General features: G+C 48.6%; 1 protein-coding gene across 1 annotated transcript in view; it reads left to right on the forward strand.

The window, feature by feature from the left end:
• Positions 1 to 12,324, forward strand: part of AP2M1 (adaptor-related protein complex 2, mu 1 subunit) — a gene marked incomplete at its 3' end in the record, with an annotated part of 16,102 nt that extends 3,778 nt beyond the window's left edge. Inside the window, exons 2-13 of the mRNA XM_010133093.1 lie at positions 198 to 203; positions 1,984 to 2,249; positions 3,199 to 3,281; positions 6,905 to 6,910; positions 7,411 to 7,546; positions 7,644 to 7,785; positions 8,459 to 8,470; positions 10,078 to 10,197; positions 10,683 to 10,818; positions 11,526 to 11,623; positions 11,756 to 11,867; positions 12,209 to 12,324. Of these exons, the coding sequence (XP_010131395.1) occupies positions 198 to 203; positions 1,984 to 2,249; positions 3,199 to 3,281; positions 6,905 to 6,910; positions 7,411 to 7,546; positions 7,644 to 7,785; positions 8,459 to 8,470; positions 10,078 to 10,197; positions 10,683 to 10,818; positions 11,526 to 11,623; positions 11,756 to 11,867; positions 12,209 to 12,324 (1,233 nt within the window). The remainder of the gene's footprint in view (positions 1 to 197; positions 204 to 1,983; positions 2,250 to 3,198; positions 3,282 to 6,904; positions 6,911 to 7,410; positions 7,547 to 7,643; positions 7,786 to 8,458; positions 8,471 to 10,077; positions 10,198 to 10,682; positions 10,819 to 11,525; positions 11,624 to 11,755; positions 11,868 to 12,208) is intronic.
• Positions 12,325 to 12,327: the final 3 nt, after the last annotated feature.

Here is a 12,327-nt window from a genome sequence, read left to right on the forward strand (position 1 = left end):
CTTGTTACTGTCCATCCAATGCTACCTTGGCCTTCTGTGCCGAGGAACAGGGGGAGGGGGTGCTGTTTGGTCTCTCCTTATCTCTTTGGATTCATTGTGCCTTGTGTGTGTGTTTCTAACCCTTTCTCTTGTTGCTGTCACTCCTCCTTTCTCCGCTGGCGCCATTTCTGTCCATCCCATCTCATTGGCTGCTGTAGCAATAGGTAAGAGACGCGTGGTAGGCCATGACTGGCACTGCACAGTGGGCAACTGGTGTGCTAGAAAAGCTTCAGTCTCCTGAGGCTTCTCTAGTACACACCAGTCTAGTTGCTGGTTCTGGTACTAGTTCTAGTGGTTTAGAACTTGTGGCTGGGAGGGCTGATGCTCCAGAACAAGCTGAACTTCCCTTGCAAGGCTTACTGGAGGGCAGGAGTGGGGCTTTTAGATACTGTCATTTTATAGTAGATTAAATTATTTTGTTATGGAAAAACTAAGGACGTAGAAATGAAATATTTATTTAACTCAAACTTGTAAACTTTCTAGAGCAATCTGAGAAGTATTTGAAGGCCAGAATTTTGCTCATGGGGGACTGTGTTTACTGATGAAGCTTCTACTTATGTACCCAGACCTTCAAGCAGCAAAAACCTGCTGTGTTAGCATATGTTCTCTTGAGTACCCTTTGGTTTTAAACTTGGGACTGTCTGCTGGATTGCTGACAACCCTCAGTGCTTACGAGCATTTGTGTGCCTGTATCCTTGCTTGCGAGGATATTGTTACTGTCTGCTCTCAAACATGGGTCTGCATAATCAGTTCCATGGCCTTGATGCTGCAGTCGGAAGACCCCCGTTCGACACTGTGTCTGAGAGTATGAGTAATAAACCACAACTAGATGAGTCTTGGCTTGGTGCGTAGGCTGCTGCTTTAAGTCTTGGTCCTGTTGTATAAAGCATTCAGACTTCCTTTGTTCTTAGGATTGGCGGACTTTAACTTAATTTGAGGAGTTTATTGTGACTTGTAGCTACAGGATAAGGAAACTCCAGTCTGGAAAAGTTGGCATGCAGAGTGCCACTCAGACATCCTTGTTTACCCAGGAGGGATTTCCTCCCTGTCACCAGTGTACAGACAGTTTGGATTAAAGATGGCAGCAGAGGAAGTTTGCACAGCACCTTTCAGTGCTGTGCAGAACCTCTTCTCTGTAAATGGTACTGGACCATCCAGTGCATGTAATGCAGTTTCACCAGCATGCTGCACTGTGGGGACCCTAAGTCCATGTGCAAGAGACTTGTTCTGAAGCCTGGCAGACTTGAGAGGGCGGATGTATCTGGAAAGCCAGAAATGTTCCTAATCCTGCTTGCTGCTTTGAGCCTGCCCTCCGTGGTGCCTGGGGTGTGGAGGTGAGGTGAATCTGAGAACTGAAGCTCCCTTTTTTGGTGTATCTGGGCACTGATGTCTGTCAAGTGACCGGGGTAGTTTTTGCTGGTTTTTTCCTCAGTGGTATGTCTGGGAGGAACTGCCATCAACAAATACCTTGGGAGACTATAGCTTGCTTTGGGGCAAGAGTGTGAAGGCCTGGGCATGCAGAGTAGACAGTACCTAGGTGTTTGGTCAAAACTGAGCTCTTCTTGAGCTGTAAGCTGCTACTGTGTTCATTTCCAGCTATGGCAATCAATCAGGAGTGCTAGCAAAATTAATTGAAGGGAAGGTTCCTTTGCTATCTTGACTCCAGATGGAGGTTAGCTTCTCCTTCTGGCTACAGTTACACTGTAGTCCAAAGCTCCATAGAGACCAGAGGTGCTCTGTCTCTCCTTTGGTTTGTGCAGAATTTAATGTCTAAGTCTGCTCAGAGCCTTCACATGTCACTCTTAGAGCTACCCCCAGGCACCCTTCCTAAGTGAGCTTGGTGTATATAGTTCAGTGCCTGACTGTAATCACATAAGCAGAACTGTGCAGCCAGCTTGTTTTCACATACACTGTGCTAACTTACCTTTGGTGATGACCTTGTAGGCGGAATGCCGTCGACGCCTTCCGTGTCAATGTCATCCATGCACGGCAGCAGGTTCGCTCGCCTGTCACCAACATCGCCCGCACGAGTTTCTTCCATGTCAAGCGTTCCAACATCTGGCTGGCAGCTGTCACCAAGCAGAATGTCAACGCCGCCATGGTATTCGAGTTCCTTTACAAGATGTGTGACGTGATGACGGCCTACTTCGGGAAGATCAGTGAGGAGAACATAAAGAACAACTTTGTGCTGATCTATGAGCTACTGGATGGTGAGATGTTTCCCTCATCTGCTATGTGATATTGCACTTGGTCATTCTAAAACCCTTACCTTAGTTTGTAGTAATAATACTTCTAACATGTATATTTTTAATATATGACAGTTCAAAATTACTTGTTTCTAATGCCACTGGTGGTGGAAGTGTGGGTAACAGCACAAGTCAATAGCCTTGGGTGGGTCATGGGGGCTGTGCACTTGTATAAATGAGGCAGCTGGTACTGGACCCCAGCTTCAGAGTGGATCCTGTGTAGGGGCTATCATTAAACTGAGGGTTATCACTAACACTAAGACCAGCTAGTGCCCAGGTGGCCCTAGCACTGTATGGTCACTGTCACCCCAGGCTGCAGTTGGTTGCCAGTCTGGAGTTGCCTCTTGGAGGCAGTTCTGAGACAGAAGGAAATCAATAAAACCTAATTTGTGCTGTCCCAGCCCTACCTCCCCCAGCAACACAGCTCTGTATTTCACCACTGAATCATACAGTGTCCCTTCAGCTGCTCGTGGTGCCAGCCTGCCTGCGGAGATTACCCTTGAGCTGTTCCTGGTTTGTGTTACGTGAGCATTTGGTTACTTACATTAGGTGTGAAGTGCACTGGCTGGCTTTAGTCAACGTCTGTTTCTCTACCACGCTGACTCTTCCACTACTCTGCTGTTATTTTGTTTTAGGTTTTAATTTTTGTTGCATCTTCACGAGACAATCAAAACTTAAAGAAAATGCTGTGAAGATAGATTATTCTATCCCTCTTTTCTGTCCCTGGGATGTTTTTGGAAAAACTCCTCAGTGTGCTCTGTGCACGTGGCTGGACTAGTTGATAAGCTCCAGCAACTTATCCAGAAATTTAATGATTAAGCAGTGTCTGTGCACTAATTGTCTCTCCTTACAGGAATGGTTAGCATGTTTATACCTTGCAGCTCTGAACTAACCTTCTTTTACCCTTCTGTAGAAATCCTGGACTTTGGCTATCCTCAGAACTCTGAAACAGGGGCCCTGAAGACCTTCATCACTCAGCAAGGCATCAAGAGTCAGGTAACCAGAGGAATTTGGGGTACAAGACTACTCTCTCTGCTGGTTAATTTTCTGTAAGCCTGTTCAAGAAAGGACACTCTGATTACCAACTAACTATTGGACCTGTGCCGAGTGGAGATGCCTAAGTACATTGAGAACACCATGGCAGGGATGTAGCTTGGTGGTATTTCTTTGTAAGTGTCTCTGCGCTTGTGTGACCTCATGTTCCCTCCCGCGTGGTAGGATGCGGGAGGACAGGCCCTGAGCTTGGATAATGCCAGTTCCTTGCATGTAAATGATTGCTGGCTCCAGGCTCTGCTCTGTGTCAGCTTCTGACAGAGGATAAACAAATCTACCTGCTGAGCCAGAAATAGCTCTTCTGTGTGTGGTTCTCACTGAGCAGGTCTGTTTTCCACCAGCCTTCACTGCTTGGAGCTGTCAGGCTTTCATGCCTGCCTCGTAATGAAGTATTCTTCAGCCTTGTGGCTCTCACTGTCAGTCAGGAAGCTGGTATTACTCTGTTGCTGCCTGTAATGTCTTTGCAGATCAGCATCAGAACAGTGTGAGATTTCTCAGGTTAGAGATGAGAATCTCTGCTGTGCATTTGGTACAGTATTAACCCTTGCAACAAAGTTTATGTGGAGCTAGAAGATAAAGGGCACCGTGGAAAAATGCACTTAAATTGGACTGTTTTGGGGAATGTGGTTTTTAAACTAGTTCTAATACTGCTCTGGGCTACGCCCTTAAAGCTAGGCTTCCCATCTTGGGCAGTTCATGGTCAGCATCTGAAACCGAAGGGCTGCTACAGTCACAGTTTGTCATGTCCCCAAGGAATATTGCTCACCTTGTCCATCGAACACAGATATGCAACTCGTAATGAGGACTTCGCTTAACACTCAGTCCTCTCCGCTGTGTAGCAGGTGAGCCAGGAAAAAAGCTGGGAGTCAGTGTCTACTAAAGCTGTCTGCAGCAGAGATCTTGGTGAAGCTTCAGCCCCAAGGTACAAACAGAAGCAAAGTGCTAAACGAGGGTGCCTGGTGACTGTTCTTGTTTAGGATAAGCAGAGGTCAAAGTCTCTGGAGGCTTGTGTCAAATCCATTCATCAGCACTGACTTCCTAAGAACTCCTTTTTAAACTTGTGATCTACTAGGAGCAAGACTAGCTGCATCTCTCAAGAAGGTAAGAGAGAGGCTGCCCCTGAGCAACATACTTCCTGCTAGAAGAGCAAACAGTGTTTTGCAAGAGGGCCTGTGTGTAGCAGTGGCCAGATGTGGGTGCATCCGGTTCCAGTCCTCTTTCCGAGCCCTAGTGTGAATTGCTCTGGCCTTCTGCAGGCTGACATTTTGGGCAGTCAGCACTCCAGATAGCTGAGTCAGCTCCTGCTCCTAGGAAAGCTCAAAGCTAACCACCACCCTCACTTCCTTCCCTAGCTCTTTTTTTTTTTTTTTTTTTTTTTTTTTTTTTTTTTTTTTTTTTTTTTTTTTTTTTTTTTGCCTTTGTCTGTTCTAATAGACTCTTAACACTGTTTGTCTGCAAACCAGTGTGACAGCATCTTGCTTCATTCAACAGTGGATTTAGTCCTCTTACAAAGAGGAGTTTGTACTTCAGCTTTACATAAGTAAGCAGTTATTCTGCTCTCTGTGGGAATTTCGTGCAGCCCAGTTCAAAAAGCAGAAGTAATCCTTTCCAGCACAATGTGGCAAGGGCAACAATCGAAAGAGTGCTTGCCACATTTTCTTCTCTGCTCTGGTACATCTAGCCTCCAACTCCTTCGCTTACAGCCAACTTCTAGCAGATACCTTGGACCAAATCTGGGACTGGGAAGCCTGTCATCCATATTTCCTTGTTTCCAGCTTAGTTCCTGATGGTGCTTTCCTTGGTTGTCCAGTTGTGGTGGACTTTCCAAACTCAACTTTATTACTTTGTTCTTAATGAAGGAATTGAGGTGAACTGAGCTGCTGCACTCTGAATGCCCACCTGTCTGGCTACAGTGGTGCTTCCAGGGCTGGTGATCTTTGGAATACAAGATCTGCTTGCTTTTTTTTTTTTAAGCTGGATTCCAGTATTGCCACATTGCTTGCCAAGGGAAGTACCCCTGGGCTCTGAGAACGGGGTGATGTGGCTCAGGGGTTTTAAGAGGTGCTGGTGTGCAACATGGGTTCTTTTCTAGTCCCTAGCAATGAAGTAGCAGAACATATGCAGGCATTGGCTCAGATATCTTCCTCCAGCAAAGGCTTAACCTGCTCTTACAGCTTAAGGTGGAGCTGTGCTCTGTGTACTCAGTTATCTCTCCAGATCCTGTCTGCATCTGTCCAGACTTCATTAACTAGATGAATGCTGTAATTTTCTCCTCCTGCCAAGTGCTCTCTGGGAGTATGAGCTGGTCAACATTTGGTTACAGCATTTTGCCAAACCTTAAACATACTTCTCCACTAAAACGCTAGTGTTACTTTTTGAAAGTGAGGAGAGGGCTGCCACCAGCTGCAGGAGCCCAGGAAACCTGCTGGTAGCTGTCTGCTTTTAAGCTAGTCAGCATGCTGGCAACTGAGTACAACAGGTTGGATATTCTTGTCCCATTTTAGCTGACTTACTAATGCAACTTGGGGAAGCTCCTGGTCCTGAGAAGTTTCAGGCCTGGGTGCCTTCAATTCCCTCCTTTTGGGAACAGTCATGCTGCTGGGTGATTTTTACCTTCAGCACTCTCTGGTCGCCTTGTGACCAGTTCATGGCACTGATGCTTTTGCAGAAGATGGGAACATTGGCATATGATCTGTGTCCCTTTGGAAGCTGGAGAACTGGGTGTTATATCTATGTGTTCTATTTGCTCCTCTTCAGCCTGAACAAAACATTAAACAAGGCAGATAAGGAGGCTTTATTTGAGGGTCAGACAAGGGAGGTGCTTTGTACTGCATTAAGCACTTACCTAGGCAGCTCTCAGGAGTGTATGTGCTCCCAGTTTATACTCCCAGGGAGTATAAAACTCTTAAATGTTACAATAATGGCTTTACTCGAGGAGCAGCCACGTTTGTGGTGAGAGCGTGTGTGAAACCAAGCCATGGCTGGTTTAAAGCTGAGATCGTGCACTGCCACCCTGTGGGCCCAGCACAAGGCTGCTGCGGCAGAACCTACTTTGTGTTGTGCAGCAGTAGTGGTGGAAGAGGCAGAATTAACACGGGTATAACTTTATACGGGACTTGGAGTTCAGGTGGCTGCTGTCCTGCATGCCTGGTACTTGCTTTAAGTGAACTTCCAGGGCTTCCTTTGCAAACAGCAACATGAAGAGTCCGCTCTGGTAGGAAGCTTACCAGGAGTGGGACTTGGCCTGTCGCTCCCTCTGCTCTGCCTTGTGTTTGGGTGGGACATAATGGGCTAAGTCTGAAAAGCCATTTTACTGATGTGTTTCCTCAGGGTGGGTAGCTAAAGGTCAAAGCCCCTCATCTTGTTTGTACTAATTAACTACTAATTAATGATGAGCTGGCCTGCTTTGTTCCTGTCCTGAGGTAGCCTTAAGCCTAACCTGCCTCTTTCTCCCTTCCTCCCTTTTCTTGCTATTGACCTGCTTGCCTGTTAACCCTGTGTGCACCACACTTGCTGCTATACATCTACTTCTTGACTTTCTGCGTGTGACTGGACCCCACTTGTAGCATCAGGTAGGAAACCTCCCTGTGCCTCTCAACACAATCCTCAGCACTTCTAGGAGGCGTAGAGCCTGGACACTGTTAGATGTGTGTTAGGTTAGTGTTGGTGACTGCAGTCATGGAGAAGCAGTCCTTGGGGGCTGGCTGTCTTGTGGCCCTAGGGTTTCATGTTCGATAAGGGTGTCAGCTGCTTCGCTGCTTAGCATGGATTGATGTGACAGTCTGAGATGTGATCTGAATGTCATTGGTGGAGCCCATGCCGCCCTGCACCTAGATGGAGCCTAATGGTTGGGCTAACAAAATAGAAGAATTTTCTGCTCTCATTATGATCAATTTTTTTAGTTAGGCACAGGAGAGAATGACCAAGTCATGGTGAGTGTGACAGCACCTGTATCTAAGGGTAGCAAGCAGTTGTGTATAATAAATGGCAAGTGGTTGCTTTTGGATTTAGAGCAAGGTTAAGAAACCTTTGAATTTTTCTAGAAATCTAAAATGTCATTTCTTCCCTTCAGACTAAGGAAGAGCAGTCCCAGATCACCAGCCAGGTGACCGGACAGATTGGCTGGCGACGCGAAGGGATCAAATACCGTCGTAATGAACTCTTTCTTGATGTGCTGGAGAGCGTGAATCTCTTGATGTCTCCCCAGGGTAAGTAGGAGGTGTTGAGCTGGCATCCTTCTCCCCTTCAAGGTTTGTGAGTGGGGACTTGCGTAAGTGTTCTGAACTGCGCTCTTCTCTGCACCAGGTCAGGTTTTGAGTGCCCATGTCTCTGGCAGAGTGGTGATGAAGAGTTATCTGAGTGGAATGCCAGAGTGCAAGTTCGGCATGAATGACAAGATTGTCATTGAAAAACAGGGCAAAGGGACTGCAGATGAAACGGGGAAAAGGTAAGAGGCACTGGGGTAAAAGCCACTTGCCACCAGGGACCCTTATGGGAGGGTAGCACTTGATAGCTTTTCTGATCTGAGAAAGCCGATCTTTTCTTCCCTTCAGATATTACTCTGAACTTCTTTGTGGGCAGGTCAGTTGTCATGAGCCTGAGGGCTTCAAGGCAGAGGGCTTCTATACAGCTTTTCAAGTATTAAGATGCAAACATGGTGTCGAGCCAGAAGTTCTCACAGCTGGAAACACTTCCCCAAGATGAATTTTCCCAGAATTTGTCTCTAGTGGTTCTAGTCAGTGCGGAGATTTACTCGTGGGATGCAGTAGCAGTGCTCCCAGAGAACAGTGAAGGAACCCCTCTGACCACAGCCTGCTCCCCCTGGACTGTTCCCACAAACTAGAACAGCTGACAGACTGACACGGTGCGAGCCCCTGCTGCTGACATATGGGTGGTTTGGAGGCTCATCTCTTCGGGGTGCCCAGCTACCCTCCCCCGAGCTGTACCACCTGTACCCCCTCTGAGGCTGAAAAAGGGTCTTACGCCTTTTCCAATCTTCCTGCTTGGGGTGAGGAGATAGAAGCAAAGGGACTGCCACTTTTCTCTTACTAACCATTTGCAACTCAACTGTATTTCTCTTGGTTGTTTGTTTTTGTTATTCTTTTTTTGCTGACCCCCAGTGAAATGGGAAGGTAGATAATCTGCTTCGGCTGTCTGTGCGCTCTGCTCTCCCTTTGTCTCTTGCTTCGTGTGACTTGTGCATGTAACTTGGATCTCAGACACTTTCCATGATGGTTCCTGTAAACAGAGCTGAGCTGCTATTTGCCTTTTCTCTCAGAACCAAGCCAAGAGCTATCACTTCACTGTCACCTTTAAGCCATCTTTCCTGTATCTGAACCTAGCTAGTAAAATGGATGAGCCTCAGGTGGCTGCCCAGTGGGGATATACTCTAGTGAAAATGTCACCTGCGTAGGCCTCTGGAGAGTCAGTAACGCTGTTCCAAAGCTGCTGTGCTCTAAGTGCCTTTGCCTGTAGATGCGCTGTTTTCTGGAGTTACAGAAGCAAGATGGACAGGGACTATTGCTAGGTGACTCGCCAGTGGGCAAGAGCTTGGAGATGTTACTCTCCAGAAGCATGTCGTTACAAGGTGACTGAAAGGGACAGCTGCTGCCAGTTGCTTTTTGGTATCTAGTACGTGGAAATGCAAGCCCACAGTAATGCTGCCTGAGCCCTGGAGCAGTGGAAGGCAGCAGCGCTCTCCCAGCCATTTTCCAAAGAAACAGGAGCTAGTTGTCTAACATTGGCTGTCCTCTGGGCAGCGGATCAGGAAAGACTAACTCCCCCTCAGGAAGCGCAAACCACACCCCTCGGTTGTGTTAACTAAACAGCCCGTCAGCGTGGGGTCAGTCTGCTTCCCGTTTGTGCAGGTAATGGTGGTTCCCAGGACAGCCAAACCTGCCTGTAGCGCTGACGCTGTTGCCACACGCTTGTCTGGTTGTCCTGTTGCTCCCAGCATTGAGGCAGCCTAGATATCACAGTGCTATGCTGCTGCTCCTTTTCTACACTGCTGCCGCTTCTGTGGCGACCGCCTGCTCAGTTTCTGGTCCCTCTTGGTAGCTGAGAGTTCTTGGCTGACGTCAGAACCTGTAGCAAGGAAGGTGTTCACAGAGACTGGAACTCAGCACCAGTTCAGCGCTGGTAGGTCAGGCAGCGCACCTAAAGGGACAGGTGCTAGATGTTTAGAAGTGAGAGATACAAACTTTCATGGCATAATATTGTGGTCTTTGGCAAATCAGTTCGGAATCAAACCACGTGCTAGCAGTGTGGAAATCCGAAGAGGTTTCTGAACAGGAAGACCCCGAACCTGGCACCTCCTGGCTGTGTGGCAGTGGGATAGCTTTGTGGATGGGAAAGTGTTGTCTCTCCTTTGAACTGTGCTGCAAGAGGACTTGGGCCAGCAGAGCTGCCTTTGCAGTACTGAGGTGCTGCTGGCAGGCCGACCCAAGCCTGTTGCTGGCTGTGACAGAAGGGAGCTCCTCTAAACTCTCCCCTCTTTGGGGAGAAGAGGGAAAGAATTCTTTCAAACAAGCTTCCTGAAATACGGTTTTTGTGGTGGTGAAACAAGGAAAGTCTGAGCCAAGAGGCTGCTGTCCCCTAAATCTCTCCCTGCCTCCCCATTTCCTGGACACCTGCGATGGCAACATGCTCTGTAGAGTAGTTTCTGCCTGGGCAGACTTTGACTGCACCAACAGACTAGGGCTGCAGCTTGCACTTTTCTAACTGTGTCTTGTGTTTTTAGCGGCAAACAGTCAATCGCCATCGACGACTGCACCTTCCACCAGTGCGTGAGGCTCAGCAAGTTTGATTCTGAGAGGAGCATCAGCTTCATTCCACCAGATGGAGAGTTTGAGCTCATGAGGTACTGTGGTAGGGATGAGCAGTCTGGTGTTGGTGTCTGCTTGCTGCTACAGTAGTGTTTGTGCTCTCAGGCAGGCACAAATACCTTTTCCAGAGTGGAATCTGCAGGGTGTCCCACAAATCCTTCTGTTACTAATGTGGTAGAAGCCCAGCTGCGTGGTTTCTTTGCTACAACCATAGTGTTGGATGTGGGTTCCCTCACCCATTAGCTTGCTGTATCTGGTTTTATTTTTAAGTGTTTAAAGCTGGTGTCTTTGAAAGGAGCCTGTGGCAGGAACCAGATATAAAACTTGAGACTCAAAAAGCCATCACTTTGGCAGCACGCAGGTCTTACCTGCTGCCTTCCTTCTGGGATGGCTCCCCTTCTGGGTGGTGTTTCTAAGCTGTTCCCTGTATGCAGCAGCTCTCTACAGGAAGGTGGTACAATCTGAGACTGTAAGGGTGTTGAGTTGTCCTTGGAGCTTACTGTTGCTTTCATCCCTGCAGATACCGAACCACTAAGGACATTATCCTTCCCTTCCGTGTCATCCCACTGGTGCGGGAGGTGGGTCGGACCAAGCTGGAAGTGAAGGTGGTGATCAAATCCAATTTCAAACCTTCCTTGCTGGCCCAGAAGATAGAGGTAAGAAAATAAAAACCTATGGTCTGCTGTGCCTGGGAATCGTGCCTCTACTTGGCCTTCTGCTGAGGAGTCCTCAGAGATGAGTCCTCAAGCTTGTGCAGGACTGAAAGAGTGAACTGAGTGCCCCACAAGTGTGTGGTGCTGCTGTGCTGTGGAATAGGGAGGTGGAGGTTGGTTTCAGTTGCACAGCCACCTTGGCAGAGGCTTCATTCCCTGCAGCAGCTGTTGACTTCATCTGCTTCATGTCTTGGCCACTGAAAAGTTTGTGTTCTTCTGTCTGCGTGATCTGCTGCCTACCTGACACACCATCAGGCTATGAGCTGTGTAGGACACGCTGAGGGTGGCTTTGCAGCCTAGTCCCCTTCTGGGAAAGGCTTCCTGCTGCAGAGCCAGGCTGTCCAGAGCCTGGTGCAGCCAGACCTCCCTGGCCAGCCTGGCATCCCTCCTGAGCTCATTGACTCCACACTAGCCATGTTTCCTGCAGCCTCTGCTGGAGAGCTCTGCTCTGTTCCTCTCCGACTGCTGTGGATTCTGGGAACGTGTTTGAACCTTCACTTCAAAGCAAGAAAGTGGAGAACTAACCTAGGATGTCTTGTGGCAGCTGGGGTTTTCTGGGCCCTGAGATGGGCAAGAGAAGGCCAAGGGGTCCCCCAAGACTGCAGAGGAGTGCAGTCTCCTTGCCCTGCTCACCAGACTGTGCCTTCCAGGTCCGGATCCCAACGCCCCTGAACACCAGTGGAGTGCAAGTCATCTGTATGAAGGGGAAGGCGAAGTACAAGGCCAGCGAGAATGCCATTGTCTGGAAGTGAGTGTGGTGGGTCTGGGGTGCTGCAGGGGCCAGGCTTGGGGAGGCAGAGTCTCTTTGGTGCCCTGATCACATGTTGTGAAGGGGAAGGTAAACTCAGGCACCTTCTTACCTCTGGGTTTTCTCTGACAGGATAAAACGTATGGCTGGAATGAAGGAATCCCAGATCAGTGCGGAGATTGAGCTGCTGCCCACCAATGACAAGAAGAAGTGGGCTCGGCCCCCGATTTCCATGAACTTTGAGGTGAGTCCCTGCCTGCCTCCCAGGGTGCAGCTGACCTTTGGAGAAGCTTTCCTGGTCCGGTCCCTTCTGCTCTTCTGGGAATTGCACAGGTTGGAGTGCTCCCTGTGCCAGGCTGACATGTGACTCTTCCCAACATGAGGCCAGTCAGGTGGCAGAGCTAATGGAAGAGGATTGTCCTTAGAGCCACTAGAGTCTGTCACCACACCTGCAGGGAGGAGGGAAGGGAAGAGTGGCTCTCAGTGTCCATTTCTAGATGACAGTCCAGGGGTCCTCTGGCATTTGTGTATGGAGAGCATCTTGCCCCTCTGCCTCAATGCTCTCTGCCACCTCTCTCTCAACAGGTCCCATTTGCGCCCTCTGGGCTGAAGGTGCGCTACCTGAAAGTCTTTGAGCCAAAGCTGAACTACAGTGACCACGATGTGATCAAATGGGTGAGGTACATCGGCAGGAGCGGGGGGCA

Source organism: Buceros rhinoceros, unplaced genomic scaffold, assembly GCF_000710305.1.
Source record: "Buceros rhinoceros silvestris isolate BGI_N320 unplaced genomic scaffold, ASM71030v1 scaffold35653, whole genome shotgun sequence".
Classification (NCBI taxonomy): Eukaryota; Metazoa; Chordata; class Aves; order Bucerotiformes; family Bucerotidae; genus Buceros; species Buceros rhinoceros.